Source organism: Siniperca chuatsi, linkage group LG9 (genome assembly GCF_020085105.1).
Source record: "Siniperca chuatsi isolate FFG_IHB_CAS linkage group LG9, ASM2008510v1, whole genome shotgun sequence".
NCBI classification, from domain to species: Eukaryota; Metazoa; Chordata; class Actinopteri; order Centrarchiformes; family Sinipercidae; genus Siniperca; species Siniperca chuatsi.
In genome coordinates, this window is record NC_058050.1 from 3,611,263 (window position 1) to 3,627,955 (window position 16,693).

At 37.9% G+C, this 16,693-nt stretch overlaps 1 protein-coding gene across 1 annotated transcript; it reads left to right on the top strand.

Moving 5' to 3' along the window:
• The first annotated feature begins 3,170 nt into the window (after positions 1-3,170).
• On the top strand, positions 3,171-15,419 carry ctss2.1 (cathepsin S, ortholog2, tandem duplicate 1). The gene is made up of 8 exons (XM_044209514.1): positions 3,171-3,321; positions 6,610-6,734; positions 6,819-6,941; positions 8,020-8,172; positions 9,569-9,793; positions 12,674-12,839; positions 13,386-13,488; positions 15,059-15,419. Exons 1-8 carry the CDS (start codon positions 3,303-3,305, stop codon positions 15,156-15,158), a joined length of 1,014 nt encoding a protein of 337 aa, XP_044065449.1. The 5' UTR covers positions 3,171-3,302; the 3' UTR covers positions 15,159-15,419.
• The last annotated feature ends 1,274 nt before the right edge of the window (positions 15,420-16,693 follow it).

Consider the following 16,693-nt stretch of genomic DNA (forward strand, 5'->3'; position numbering starts at 1 on the left):
TAAGAGTCCGCTTGATGACGCAATACCAAACCTTTTCGCACCACCAGCCAACAAACAAATGCTTGTCAACTAAAATGTTTAAGTGACATCCTGTACTGGGAATTTCTCAATGAGCTGCATTTAGTTTAATAAACGTGACGTCTGGCAGTATATACTGAAAACAACATACTGTCTTTAAACACAGCTGTAATAAGTGTAGGGGTTCATTCAAAGAAACTCATCACAGGATCCAGTTTGTCAAAGTAGTCTAATTTTGTCAAACAAGGACATATTTTATTTAGAAGTATCAGTTGCTTTCTATGGATATATTGCAGTGATAGGCAAATAGTGGCCCGTGAGCCAAATCTGGCCCTCCGACAAAAACATTTGACCCCTGACAAAAGCTTTCATAGTTTATATTAAAACTTTTGCATGACTTGAATACTAGTCATAAATGAAGCAGGGTACTGTAGAAAAGTTACATCTCTGGTCTCATAGTGCAACACAGAACACATGTTCATGTTTACGAGTCATTTATTTCCAAATAAGGATTAACATAACCTGCTGTAACTCTGTTAGTCCTCACTTACCAATAGGAATTATGACATCTTTCCTCATTTATTAAAACAGTTGTATGAATGAATGGTATTCTTAACTGAATAAAAACAAATAATCAGAATCAGAATCAGAAATACTTTATTGATCCCCGCGGGGAAACTCTTTTGTTACAGCTGCTCACTATCACGTCAATGCACACAGGAATAGAAGTACTAAGCAAATCAAAACATAATACACTATAATACAGCTAGGATAAATTAAGTACAAAGTGGATATAAGTATAAAAGCTAAAATAAGTGTAAGTATGTACGGTATAATACAATGTAATAATACAAGTAATAAGTAATAGTGCAATAATGAGTACTGTCAAGTTAAGTGTAACAGATTAACCAGATTATTAGATGGTGGATGTAAAACAAAACATATGGGAATGTGTAGCGTGTTGGCCCCCCTAATGAACTGTGCTGAAAGAAAACTTGCCAGTGGTTGAACCTCTTTACTGACCCCTGCTATATTGTTTTGCCAGACCTTTTCGTAAGTATTAGTCATGATGTTAAATTAAAATATTCTGGTTTCTCTTTGACCAGTGACCACAGCCACATGACATAGTTTGTACAACCTCTGCACTATTAAACAACTTGTGTAAAAGTAGAAATACATGCTAAATGTATCCCAGAGCTTCTCACTGATTGATTAAACAGAAATGAAGGTGTCATGGTGCAGCGGTACCATTCCTAGTGTTTCTGTCTGTTTGTCCCCCCCCTGTGTGTGTGTGTGTGTGTGTGTGTGTGTGTGTGTGTGTGTGTGGCTGGTTGGGCGCAGCCTCCCAAGGAACCTCCAATCAAGAACTGACACACCTGCTGTTCCTCACCTGATCTCCATCCACTAATCAGCACAGTATACACGGCAGGCAGCATATATACCCGGCTCTTCTCCCCACTCTTCGCCAGTTCGTCAGTTTACCTACGTGGTATAGAAGCTCGGCCTCCACTTGTACTCGACGAATGATTATCTTGCTTGTGTGTTTTGAAGCCCTGACTAATCCTCTGAATTCCTGTGTCCAGGCTCACCTCACCTACCGACCTGTCTCCAAGCCTCACCGGCTCCACCAGTCACTCGCCAGCCTGCCGCCATCGCCTAGTCCACCGGCTCCTGGCGTTTCCCTCTGCACACCTGGGGTCGCTTCGTGTTTTATAATAAACTGAAGCTATCACTCCATCTCTCTCTGTGTCAGTCGTGCAGGGTCCAGAACCTCTGTGGGACATCACAGAAGAGGGTACATCCCCCACCTTAAAGAGCTAATAACTTCAAATTTATGAACAAATATTTTCATTAGTCTAAGTTTAAGTAAAAAGTTTTCGTTTTCAGTTTTGTTCATAACACTTTTTCTTTTTTTTTTTTTTTTTTTTTTACATCTGTCAAGAATATAAGTTTTGGCACAAACATTGTGAAATGTAATGGTATTAAACAGGTCCTAAAAAACTAAACAAAAATCAATTCAAAACAATCAAAAATACTATAGATGGTAATGTACAATTTATAATCTTTGAATACGAACAATACTCTGGATTTTGTCTCAAATGATTGCGGACCCTACACTGATGTATAGCCTTGTGTTTTCTACAGTCTGTATCTTGGTACCATACAGTAGCTTCAGTAGCATGATGCCATGTTGTCATATACAGTATATGTTATATACAATGTATAGTGTAAGTATGTGGTACAGTGCATATAGTTTGTATGTCAGTGACCATAACCATGTAATACAGAGTTATCAAACGCTATGTTTATATTCACAGCAATTTATTTGCAGATTTGACATTTTTTATGGTTCTTATTGATTTAAGTTCCTGTAGCAGCAGAATGGGATTATCCATCCGGCCACCCAACACTTTGGTCCAGAGACCTCAGCAACATCTGGCAGGCTGCCATTAAACGTGGTGACCTCCTGACCTTTCATCCAGCTCCTCACAGGTCAAAACGACCTCTTGACCTACACTTTGGTCCGGGACCACGTACCCCTGCAACTACTGACTGGATTTCCGAGACATTTGCAGTGCAGTCATGCTCCCCGGACACTGAATCCTAACATTTTAGTGACCTCCCTGACTTTTCCTATTGCACCACCATCATACCAAAAATGTCACTTCTTCACTAAAAATATCAAAATCTAGTGAGCAGTTTTCCATGAAATGAATTGAACATTTTCTTTCTCCCCATTGGAGGAGTATTAGTTTTCACTTCCAGTTTTTCCACCCTCAGGACAAAACACATGATATCTCATAATCTCACTTAATTTCCACATTTACAGAGAATTTTAAGAACCTAAAATGATGTCAATGACGACGGGGCATTTTATCCTAAAATCCTCAGTTTCTTGTTTGTCATTCACAAATGTTTTATTGTGAGGTGTAACTTAAATCATAGCCTCTAGGGCTGCTAGTGCGACTTTTTACATTTGTATTGTTTTAATGTGTTTAAACACTAATTAACATAACATACCCTCTCCCTTATCCTCAGCAAATACGATTTGTAGTAATAGTTACGATTCTCATGCTTTAAAAAAAACAAAAAAAAAAAACTTTTGCTCACTTCTTTTCTCATACCTTCAGTTTCTCCTCTGTTGCACTGTGCACTCCTGCTTCAGGTGAAGCAGCACGCGTTGGGTTTCTAAAGAGGAAGAGCCGGAGCATGTGACTTTTAACGTTACCTCATAAATATCAACCAGGAAAACCAGGCGGGGTGGCTCCAGCGCAGAAGCGGCGATGAGTCCGACTGATCGAGGCAAGTAAAACACTTTTCATCAATACATTTACAACTTTCATAAAAAAAAAAACTTTTGCTATTTATATTAATGTCAGGGCGTTTATGAAAGGGGAGTCCGTCAATAAAAAGCTTTAACGCGTTTTTGCTTTTAGTTTCGTTTTTATGTTTTACAGAGACTTTCTTTTGTGTAGCCTACAGGCTCAGGTGTCCAAGTGACGGAAAATAATTTTGTAAAAATTGCTATAACATTGTTACACTTAGGTAAAATGATCTAAATATATAGTATTTTATATGGTCATTCTCTGAGGTATTTAAAAACGACGTGCTGTACATTTTTGCTACAGTATAATGTTACTATTATGTTATTATTTCTTTTTCTCATTAGTATTTCTGAAATGTGTAATAAGATAAACAAAAGTAACCAGTCAAGGACATTTACTTTGATAAAGTCCAATGTTACTCGGCTGGATACTGCAGCTACGCTTACTATTAGTCACTGGAAAGTCTGCAGAGTTTCAGATTCTGGTGACTGGTCATTTGTAAATATGTAAGATATAGGTTTGGATTAATCTTGGGGTTATGTAAATGTAAACAATGATTGTTTATCGAGTCAGTCAGACATCAAGTGACACGTTTAGCCTATTTTTTGTCACCTAAAGAGGAGTGTCATTTTGGACTCTTGATTTTATTCTCTGCTGATTTCTGAAATTGTTCAGTTTATCAGTTTATCAGTCCTCCAGTAGATCAGGTGAAACTGGCAGACCTGCATACTGAACCCTCTAACAGAGCCAAGACCTAACTAACCAGAATTTTGACTTCCATTTCCTTTTCTTAATACTTCCTTTATTAAATGCTGATTCTCTCTCTTTGGCAGCAAAGACTTCCGACCTTTTAAAGCTGTTATAACAACGCCTTTACAATCGTTTAATTAAACATGATTTGTTGTTGCTTAGTGACATTACTGATGTGTTCGGCAAATTTCTTGCTTGTTCGTAGTTTCAGTTCTGGCCTTGTGACAGTTGCAACACTTGCGGATTTATGTACAGTGCAATAGCTTTAAATTTGTGGAAGTGATACTTCTGCTGCTGTCCATGAGACGGAGATCTTGAACACTCAGACACACACTTAAGACGCAGTCTTAGGTGAGAGGTATAAGAGATGTTTTTAATAGTCTGTTCAGCTTTGTAAATGTGGGTAATCAGAACATTCAAAACACCGCAATCTGAATACCACCATCACAACTGCAGAGTTGAATCAACACCTCTAAGACTGAACAGCATGAGCTTCGCAAAGACTGTTGTTGTATTGGATTGTATTACCTTACATTGGTTCAGTATTTAAAAAAAAGATCAGGATTTTTAACCAGGCGCTAACCCTAACCACACTGTACCAAGACCACAATCATTCATGTCTACTCCAAAATGCATTTCAGTGCAAATGTGCTGTATCTAAATAGAATTCATAGGAGACTGAGTTCTACAGGTACCAGAAGGCTGCATTTATCTAATTTTATCATGAATCAACTTTCAGCTGAATCTTATTGATCACATTGTGTTATCAGTACACATTTCTGTTGACCAAATTAATAATTCTGAATAAGCTGTAACGAAAAACTAACACAATGAGTTACTAAAGTTTGAGCTTTGTTTGATGTATGCACAACAGTATAACACAGTTCATTCAGTGCTTTGAGTTTCCCAAACACAAACCACTTAAAAACTGTAATTATGCACAGGTGGAACTGATAACATCCTGCTATAACAACATGTCTGCTGTGAAAAGCCTAGGAATGGAATCGATTTAACTTGGAGACCGCATTTTTGCTCAATTTATCTTATTTTGGTCCTTTGGGGGGGTAAAAAAATGTATTGATCTATAAAATAATAACTTTGCATTGAATATTAGGATTGGTTGGTGTATTCTCTAGAACCTGTTTACACATGACCATTCCGCTACAGTAAGTTACTAAAGACATAACGCAAACTTTAACCTTGTGCGTGTAAAAACTGAAGTTCAACCATAACTCTATGATGATGTGTTGCTGCTGATTTCTTACCTAACTGACAGGCAGGGACAACACATACCTGCAGCCCACATATGAAAACCACTTCTTCCTCATACAACAACACAATGCTTTTTCAGTTTTGTTCCTCCTGCCGTCAACTGTCTTAGCACGGTATTGCTGTAGTAATATTTCAAAGTTTGTTTTCGTCAAGCATTTCTTATAGGCAAAGCCACTCTGGATGCAAAAAATAATCCTAGTGGTTGAGTTTAACCTAAGTGGAACCAAGTTTTTAAGTTATTCTGAAAATGGAGACGTCAGGAAAAAAAGTTAAGTTAAAAGTAAGACTAATGCTGCTGCCCCCAACCCAAAAATATACATATGAATCATGCTAAGTTGTCTAGGTTAGCTAGTTAGCCTGGCAGTCAACTGTTACTATAGCTAGTTAGCCTAGCCGACCTTCCAACCCTGCTGGAAAAACCAGCATTGACCAGAAGTTTAAACCACACTAGCATATACAAGGTAAGCACGGTTAGCTAGCCTAGCTGACCTTCCAAGTTTAAAAACCACTAGCATATGCAAGGTAAAAAAGTAAGCTAGCTAGTTTTTAACTAGCCACAAAATAAAACTGACAGGTCTACAATTCTGAAAATAGCACAAGATTGCACACAAAACGTACAGGTTTTAAAAATGAAATATTGATTGCTTTACTTAACATTGCTGCAAATGTGCCAGAGTTAGCCAAACAGCTATATATGCAGTCCCTTGAATTTTTTTACATAGTTTCCGTCAAAGAATATAAAATACATAAAGTTAAACATTAAATTCGTTGCAAGTGTTTCAATTTATCCAGGTAAGAATTTAAGTGAAACCTCAAGAAGAGATGTTGGGTTTCTGTTTTGCTAACTTGCTGGAGTGAATTTTGCTGATAAAGAAATAAGCATATGTGTCTGTCCAAAATTCTAAATGTCAGGGTATTGAAGGAAGAAACACTAAGTTGAGATTTATATCTTGTTCGCAATAAAAAAATTCCCTTCTTTGCTTTGTCTTCTTTTTTTCTTTTGACCTTTGATGCAACCTCTAAAAACATTTTGTCAGCACTAATCCTCCAGTCTCTGAGATGCTGATTGTCTGTGTGTGGTTTTTATGAAGTGAAAACCATTTCTATGTTTCTGACTCAAGGCTTGATCTCTGCCAGGTGGTTTGTTTTCTCGGGGTGTTAGCTACTAGCCGTCTAATCAAAGGTCAGACGACATCCTGACTTCTCATGTGGTGGTGGTCCATGTCTGTCTGTGTGTTTACAGGAATGATGTTGGGCAGCCTGCTGTTCGTCTCCCTGTGGGTCGGGGCAGCAGCCATGTTTGACAGCAGGCTGGACGTCCACTGGGATCTGTGGAAGAAGACACACGAGAAGAAGTACCAAAATGAGGTATGTGATAAAAAAGGTTTTTATTAGATTTATTATTAACTTTTACAGTTTTTGCCAATATTCACTCTTTATGTATGTTTTGAGGTGGAGGATGTGCGCCGCAGGGAATTATGGGAGAAGAACTTGATGCTCATTACCATACACAACCTGGAGGCCTCGATGGGGCTTCACACCTACGATCTGAGCATGAACCACATGGGAGACATGGTAAGACACTTGTTCACTCTACTGTTTTATACTGAAGATAAAAAAAGTTCCACTTTCTTCACCAGCTAGTTGCTAACTTAGTCCGACTGTCATTTGGTGCTAGCCAGGTAGCGGGTTTATTAGCACTTTTTCACTGAAACAACCCTGATGAGAGCGGTAAAAGAGAACCAAAGCAGTAAAGTTGCGATCTGCAAACCAAAACAATGAGCTGAAAGACGCTAAAACGATCCGTAGACCTGAGAGGAACTGCAGATTTGGTGATAATTCTCTTCTGGTTTTGTCACAATGAACAACCCCTTACATATTACACATTTGATCCATTTTCACGTCACCATTTTTTCATTTGATATATTGTTAAAATATAATATTGATTAGTGCAGCTTTAACTGAAAAATGTGGCAAATAGTCTCACAAAATGAATAAAAGAAGTAACAGTTACACTAAGTGTTAGTGCACAATATAGAATTAGGAAAACATTTTGTGATTTTATTCTCCGCCCTACATACATTTTTTTAATTATCACAAACTTTTTAGAAATGTTTTACAAAAAACTAAAGTAACAACATAAGAAAGACAGAGAACAAAAAATTTAGGAATTAAGATTATCAATTGTACAGCACAGTAGCATCTGAATCAGCAACTATTTTAATTAACAATGAATTATTTCAGTCATTTTTTAAAAAAAAAAAAAGCCAAACATTCTTTGTTTCCATCTTTTCAAATGTGAGAATTTGATGCTTTTATTTGTCATATATAACGGTAAACTGAATATCTTTGGGTTTTGGACTGTTGGTCAAATAATAGACAAATCAATTAATCAAGAAAATAATAGGCAGATTAATAATATAATAATAATAATGAAAATGATCCTTAGTTGCACCCGACTACATTTGTAACATTAGATGGAGGATTTCAGTCCAATCGGAATCAAAAACAGACTGTTTACCCCTTTACAAGACTTCTGTCCTTTAAAAGTTCTATTCATTTAGCAGGATTGTATCCTGCTAAATGAATATAGGCCATTTGAAACTGAACTCCGTGCTGCTCATTTCATCAGTTGTTATCTACTTCCTTATAGACAACAGAGGAGATCCTGCAGTATTTTGCCACGTTCAGTCCTCCCACTGACATCCAGAGGGCACCATCTCCCTTTGCTGGGACTTCAGGCGCTGATGTACCAGACACCATGGACTGGAGAGAGAAGGGCTGTGTCACCAGCGTCAAGATGCAGGTATAAAAACATACCCAGAGTGATTCTGTTTCCATCAAAGACTCATGTAACTCAGCATAAGTCAGCAGGATTAATCAGTGCTGTTGGTGAAAGCAGAAACATCTGGTGTATCACAGTGATGCAATCAACACTGTCATCATCCCTCATTCATTTACAACATTCCTTCTGTTCCTTATTCGTCAAATCGGTTCCTTTTCTCACAGGAAGTCGTTACCACAGCTGCCAGAGGCGCAACATCACTGCCTGACATGCATTACCATCATCTAGCTCACCATCCAACAGCTCTTATAAATATGTCGGCTTTCAAAATTACATCACTTTTTCTACACTCACTTTTTCCCTTTTTTGTTTTTTATTAATAACTTATAAATTGATAAATGCCTGTATTTGGAAAATCACTCATGGAAACAAAAGTTCCTATGTTCCACTGGCGTAAAATTCATATAATTTTATACTTCATAATTATTGTTTGTTACACCTTGTGAGGCTAAAATTATAAAGACTTAATTAAGACATCTTCTTAAGACAAATAGCCAACTGACACTCAACACACAACTCAGTTAACATACTGTAACACACACACACATATAAACCTAGTCCCCTTGTACATATGTGTATACATTTTACGTCTTGTTTTATCCTTTTATGTACTTTATTTGAACATACTCTTTAAGTAAACATACGTTTTCGATGTTTTATGTTTTTATCTTGATTATATTTGGTCTGATGTTTTGTCAGTTTTCACAGCTTGGTCCTGAATAAATTAGATTTATTTTGAACTGGATTCTTTATAGTCAAAATTGAGATATTTAAATAGCTGTTTTTGGAGCAATGTTATATAGCTACAGTATATAAATAACATATGACAAGTCCCATTTGTTACATGAATTATTTATTTCTTGAAGTTGCAAGTTACAAGATGATCAACAAAAAAAATCTAACTGATAAAATTCTTAAGATCTTGTTATGAAAATAAGAAAAGTGTAGTATTTTAAAAATGCTCTTGTTTCAAACTCTTCAGAGAAGTTGCTTTACACTGCAAAGAATCTCATCATATTGGCAGATTACTTACAGAGTTTTGAGAAAAAAAGAGCTTTTCAACTTATTACAAACTCGTACTGTGCAGATCAGTATCATTCAACCAGAGACACACAAGTATTGATTTTGGAGTTCCTTCTGTTCTGTGCAACATGTTAAATATAATTGACAAACAAGAACATTTCCCAGAGTCAGTATAGATCTTTAACCTCTTAAACTCTGCTGGCTCCATCTTTACAAACACATGTTGTGCTGCCAAGTGTGGAAATGTGAAAAAGTGTTTCATCTAACTCTGAAGCTAACAAATGTAGTTTTGCATCATGTATGTGACAGTATGACACCACTCATTTAAATCCAGGGTTCTTGTGGCTCCTGCTGGGCCTTCAGTGCCGCAGGGGCCTTGGAGGGCCAGTTGGCCAAGACAACGGGGAAACTGGTGGACCTCAGCCCCCAAAACCTGGTGGACTGTTCAGGCAAATATGGCAACCATGGCTGCAATGGTGGCTACATGCACAGAGCCTTCCAGTACATCATCGACAACCAGGGCATCGACTCCGATGCTTCATACCCCTACATAGGACAGGTGAGTAACTGGTTTAATCCTGCTGGTCAAAGATTTTGTCAAAGGGATTTGGAAAATCCATTAAACTTGGACTCTAGAGAGTCTGTTTAGGACATGTTGAAAACTATGTGGGAAATTAATTTGATTACTTGGAGCTGGTAGCTGGGCAAAAAAATGTGGAAAGTAATTAAAAACAATAACAAAAGGTCAGTCCTAATATGCACATTTATATGCATCTGTAACCTACAAACCCATGTATTGTGTTACATGACATTTCCAAAAATAATATCTCAGCCAATCACACTGTCCTCACACTAAGCAAGAAATTATGACACAAAGTCATAACATCTAAACTCAGATGGCAGCACTTTAAAAGTACAAACAAAAGGATAATTCTCTGGCCTCAGTTGCCCATTTTATTTCTTTGGCAAACACATTTAAGCAAACAAGCCACTATCAGAGCACCACAGAGAGAAATCTTGCTCCTTTGATTAAGCAATCGTCCTGTATGTGTAGGGAAGGTACTGACTAACAATGACCAACAGTGTTCACAGGTGTATGAGTGTTCTAGAGACCAGCATAGGTGTAATACTAGGCAAAGTGAAAATTCAGTCAAAACCTTTAGATGTTATTAAACGATAATGAAAATAATCGTCAGTTGCAGCCCTAGAAACTGCAGCACGAGATGAGGTTAATCTCTGGTATCATATGAAACTAGACAACCTAAGGCATTCATTGGTACCACCCATGCCATGCTATCTTGTCCGGAAGGGGGATAAATAACGCTCCAAAGTTAGGCTTAATTTTGGCGAGGGAGAAGGGGCCCCTTTGAACTCTCTCTGTGTCTTCCATGTGTGAATCTGAATCTTTCCTTGTTCTTTTGTCATATTTGCATGAACTATTGTGGACCTTGTTGAAATTCAACTGTCACATATAGGCCTGGGTTTTGTTATTATTTCTGTTGCATATAAGAAATATGCCTTTCAAGCTGACAGTCAATGGCCTTGATGGTTTTATTGAAAATCTGTAGTCGTTATAGTTTGAGGGTTTTTCATTTCCTGTTTTATTTTGTAGTGTGTCCCTCTCCTTGTGTGTCTTGTGGTTTTACTTCCTGTCTTTGTTTGTTTTCCCTCCAGTTTTGATTGTTGGCCCTTCCTTGATTGTTTGCACCTGGGTCTCGTTGTTTCACCTCCCCTAGGGTATTTAGTCCAGGTTTCTGTCTTTGTTCAGTGTTGGGTCATTGTTGTTCGTGTCTTGTGTGGTTCGTGTCTTGTGTGGTTCGTGTCTTGTGTGGTTCGTGTCTTGTGTGGTTCGTGTCTTGTGTGGTTCGTGTCTTGTGTGGTTCGTGTCTTGTGAGGTTCGTGTCTTGTGAGTGTTCCTGACCTTTGTCTGTGTCGCCGTTTGGTGCACTTTGGTTGTACCTGGTTCCTGTGCCCAGTTCCCCGATATTCTTCCATGAGTTCTACTTTGGATTCTTTGTCTCCTGTAGACCTTGGTTGTATTCTGGATTTTGTACTTTGCCTGCTCCCTATTGGACTGTTTAGCCATATTGGACTCACTTCCCTGTTTCCACCACTGCCGGCCGTTAACCCATTTTCCTGTTGCCTGTTCATTACCTCTCTGCCTACCGGTCTCCTGCCTGTACCTGCCTGTAAACCACATCACTCTCAATAAACACTGTAGCCATCTGGCTACTTCACCCTGATACAGCTTCCTGGTCATCTGCTTTTGGGTCCACATACACAGCACATACGACAGTAGTTCACATGAAAGAATCTGTGTTCAAAGTAAAAAAGATGCTATTAAACAATAGTATTTGAATTTAAATATACTTATGTGGTGTTGAATCAACATTAATTCCATGATTGTACATTTGAATATCCATTATTGCAAGCTTCAATATTAAGAAGAAAAAAAGTGATAAATTGCGATTAATCACAGCAAATTGTGCGATTAATTAGTATAGTTTTTCAATCAATCAATTGACAGCTTAGTTTCTTCACAGTGTTGTTTGTTTGGTTGAATGGTGGAAAAAATTAAAGATGACAATTGTACATACTGTAATTGGTTACTGTAAATCAGTACTTCCCCTACACATGAGGGGCTGATTGCTTATTCACTATAAAAGAAGGATGAATGTTGTTCTCTTATGAAGGCTTCATCCCAAAAACCAAACAGGAAGTTGAGGTCGGAGTACTGTGAGTGTTGTTATCCCATTTTACAAGGAATTATATAATGGTGGTTTTCTTAAAGTGGAAACATATAGGAAATTCAGTGCAAACTCAGGTTTATTGTTCCTGTATGAGACAACAATGGGGGTGTACAACAAGTTAAGTGCGACCCTTCAGGCTGTAGGCAGCAACACTCTTCTCACTTGTCTGTGGTGTGCTGTTAATGTCTCTTTGAAGCAACAATGAATTAATCTGAGCGGACAACGTGTTTTTCCTCCAGGCTTCATCTGGTTCGCTGTTGTTCATGTTTGTGAGGAGGAAGAGGGCAGTTCTGAGCAGATCCGACAGACTGTTCCAGCATCGCGGAGGTGTCATGGCTCTAATTCGCCCGAAAAATAAATAACAACTCTATCTGTGATGTGAAATATTCTCTTAATAAGCACAGTGACTGGCGTCTGTGTCTCAAATTCACTTTCTGGCTCACCTGCCAAGAGCTGGAAAATGTAAAAGTCATGGGGGTCACCCTAGTTCAGTCACTGATTAAAATTCTGAATTAATTAATTCTTCAGTGTGCCTCGGTCCAACTTCATGTCATATCGGACCACAAGAAAAATTTAGGAAATTACTTTTTTGGCATTCCTATTAGGTTCTTTCTTAAATACCATCAGGTTAATGTCACACATCCTGTGTAAATCATCGGTTTTAACCCCAGTTTGTCCTCTTACTTCAGTCACAACAGTGCCGCTACAACCCCATGTACCGCGCCGCCAACTGCTCCCAGTACAGCTTCCTGCCCGAGGGGGACGAGGGGGATCTGAAGCAGGCGCTCGCCACCATCGGACCCATTTCAGTAGGGATTGATGCCACACGGCCCAGATTTACTTTCTACAGGAGTGGTACGTTACACATCATGAGCTGCACATCTTTACTTACATGATGGAGAAAGATCCAGACATTTTTTGAGATGCAAATGGGTCACAGGATGAGTTAACATTAACGAAAAGCTCAAGTTAACACCCCCTGAAAGTCTTGTCTTTGCTCACCGCCAGTGGTTTAACTTGTTACCTTGCTGCAGCGATTTACAGGTGTACTCCAGGACCCCGGGACATTACTGTTGAGTGTAGTGAAAGGTGCAAAAGAGCACACTTTTTGAAAAAGAGAGCAGCAAAACACTGCTTTTCAGCCTGGGTTTAGTTACTCTTTAAAGTTTTCTTGCACAAGATACTGAATCCCTCACCTGCTAGAATAGTGATACATACACTAATCATGATAATACTACAACTTAATATATAACTTTTCTCAAAACATGTGAATCAAAATCAGAATATAGGCAAACTAATTTGTATAAAATTGGTAAAAATATACATTAAATTCCTGAATTTTAAAAAAAATAAATATATAATGAGAATGATTTGTTATTATTTTGACCCGTGCCATTTCAGGTGTGTACGATGACCCGACCTGCACCCAGAAGGTGAACCATGCGGTGTTAGCTGTGGGCTACGGCACCCTGAACGGACAAGACTACTGGCTGGTAAAGAACAGGTGAGACACTTTCACTGCCCAGATCTTGCCTAAATCCCCATCTAGTCTATTCATACATACTGAGCTCATGTGCAGCTCCTGTGTGTTCCTCCCCCATCTGGTCCCCTGTGCGGTGCATATTGGCTGCACTGGAGGACACAGGGGAAATAAAACAGAAAGTACACTGACCAACTGTTTTGTTCTGTTCAGGGTTTGGGTATTTTGCTGACATGAGTGTAGTGGTTTAATAGACTTAACATTCCACAAACGTGGTTGGTTTAAGTCAGGCGGTGTCACGAAATCATTTATGGGTAATAGAGAAGAAGGAGTTTTATTTCTCATCACTTAACAAACATCACAGCTGCTGACCTCATCAGGCCTGTGTTATAATCCTCTTTCTACGGGTCTCACCACACAGTGTATTTATTTATAATTTTCTCCTATAAGTGTTTGGTGTATAAACAGGCTGATTGGCACATTAATTTACAGGTTATGTGATGACAACATAAAACACCTGAAACATCCACATGTTCCCAGTTTATCATTGACTCTGTTGCTCCATATTTCATGTAAAATGTACTCCTTTAAATTTTTTAAAAGGAGTACATCGATTTTAACAGATTTTCACTGTTTTCTATTTTTATCTTATCTCCTGCCAGGTGACAGACACTATTCAGCAGTATTTCCTTTTTAGATCATTTCTAAATTACTTTGACTGAATCTTAATTGAAATAGTTTTTTATATCCACCTAATGATTGAGGACATGCAGCTGTGAAATGGTGGGTGGTGTCAACCTTATAAATACAGATTGGTCGATTTAGGACATTATAGCACACTTAAAAGTGTCAAAAGCATTAGATTTTGGACTAATTTGTGAGTGTGACTTATTTGCTTCTTTTGAGACCAATCTTTAATAAAAAAAAAAGATACATAAAATAAATGTAAATAAGATAAATTTAAGTTTTTCATTTGTATAAAAATATTCACTCCTATCCATATTAACACGTCAACACACATAGTACTGAGATAGAAAATGATCACCATCTAAAGTAAGAAGTAAGCCAAGTGTTGCCAGTGTTCAATCTGTAGATTTCATAATAAAAACAAAATGAAGACTAGCTAATTTATTTTCAGAACTTTAGCAGATGAGCAACCACATATTCATCCTCTGCACACTGCTTTTAGCTGAACACTGTCTTCCGTCACCCACCACCTTCATGTAGAAATAGAGAAAGGCTCTACTTATTTGTTACTTTTGTGCCATTCTGTACTTGATATACTTTATTTTACCAATAAGTATAAGACTTTGTGTCATTTAAAATAATAGTTATTCTAGCTTTAGGTCAGATTCAACTCCATAATTTTTATTTATCATTTTCATGCTAATGCTAATTATTTAACACTGAAAATAGTGTATAGTATTAGTATTAGCATAAGGCGCTAGTGATTGATCGACTTCAGGGCACGTGGATGAATCTTCTGTTCACATTCTCATCACTTAACAAGAATGTTTACTGATGAATCAATATCCCCAAAACCTCGGTGTATCCCTAAATTATATTCCTCTGATTTTCTGCTCTTTTTGTGCAGCTGGGGAACTACATTTGGAGACCAGGGATACATCCGGATGGCACGCAACAAGAACAACCAGTGCGGCATTGCTCTGTTCGCCTGCTACCCCATCATATAGCTGCAGAGGGAACTGAACTGAATGTGTTGCAAAAATAAGTTCCTTCTTTGTTTTATGTATACAGTATTTTTACAGTTTAAATTCACATTGATTATAACATTCATCTGCTTTGTTCTTGAAATTCCTTTTAATGCACCTTTTACGACGAAAAATGGCAAGTCTTTATATACTACTGTTAACATCATTGAACCTGTCTTGTAAGATTGTGTGCTTGTATGTGTGTGTGTTTGAATCTGTAATAAAGAGACAGATGTACTCCTTGCTGAGGCTCAGTCACAGTGAGACATGCCAGGTCTGGATCGATATATCAGTTTATCAGTCAGTCCAATGTCGGCCTTTCAGTAAATATCAGATCTGTGTTCTGTGCCGAACATGCGATGAAGGTGAAGATCTGATTTTACACCACCAGTTTCAGGTTTGTCAGTCTGTTAAATCTGCCATGAAAACTGCCTGAAATGATTGCATTGACTCTTTGGGAAATTGGCTTGTTGGTCAATTTGGCTTTTACATGTTAGGACAGAAGGAACGCCAAAATCAATACCTGTGTCTCTGGTAAATATCGCTGTCCTGTGCACATGCTGATGTGATAGCATATCCCATACTAGCTGCCTACAGGCAAGTAACATTGTGTTGACTAAGAAGAAAAGGCTTTTGGTTTGTTTTTTATTTTCTCCGGACTCTCTCATCAAACACTGAGCTACTTAAAATAGAGTCAATAGAGTCCTTTAAAGGAATTATTCAACATTCTTGGAAATACGCCTAGCTAGATACCATATCTGTCCATTAAATATGAAGCTACAGCCAGCAGCTAGTTAGCTAAGCTTAGCATTAAGACTGGAAAGACGTGGCTATGTCTGAACAAAATGTAAATGTAAAAAGTGTAACAAAATTCACCTACCAGCACCTCTAAAGCTCACTAATTAACATGTCATATCTAATTAGTTTAATATGTACAAAAAACATGAACTGTAAAAACGAGAAGTAGTAGTTTTACAGATGGATTATGTGCCGGACTATTTCTTGGCTGGGCAGTGAGCTTTAGAGGTGCTGGTAGGCAGTTTTTTTAAAGTTTGGACAAAGCCAGGTTAGCTGTTTCCCCATCTTCATGGTAAGCTAAGCTAACTGGCTGCTGGCTGTAACTTCATATTTAGCATACAGACTTTCTTGGCAATAAAACAAATAAAGTATATTTTCCAAAACTAGTTTTGTAAAAGCTGCCAACCAAAGAATGTCAGTAATATTGATTGAAAGATTTACTATCTATATGTTTAAAGGCTTCTTCAACCTGGAAAGAGTAAAACATTGAATCATTTTATCATCTCTTAAGAATTTGGGGTACATTTGGTCTACCCCAGTGCGCATGCGCCAACGTGCATGCTGCCTGTTGCCATTGCTCCGTCTCGTCGTCTTGCTTTTCTTACTTTTAGTTTTTTCTTCAAAACTTGAGTAACTTGTGTGTAAGAAAAGAGTTTCCCCTCAGGGATCAATAAAGTATTTCTGATTCTGATTTGTATAAAACTTTGAACACATGATCT

Excerpts from the sequence above, each read along its gene's own strand:
- ctss2.1 (XM_044209514.1), top strand. Across the intron at positions 9,794-12,673 it reads CATACCCCTACATAGGACAG|TCACAACAGTGCCGCTACAA; the intron begins GTGAGTAACTGG and ends CTCTTACTTCAG. Across the intron at positions 13,489-15,058 it reads TACTGGCTGGTAAAGAACAG|CTGGGGAACTACATTTGGAG; the intron begins GTGAGACACTTT and ends CTTTTTGTGCAG.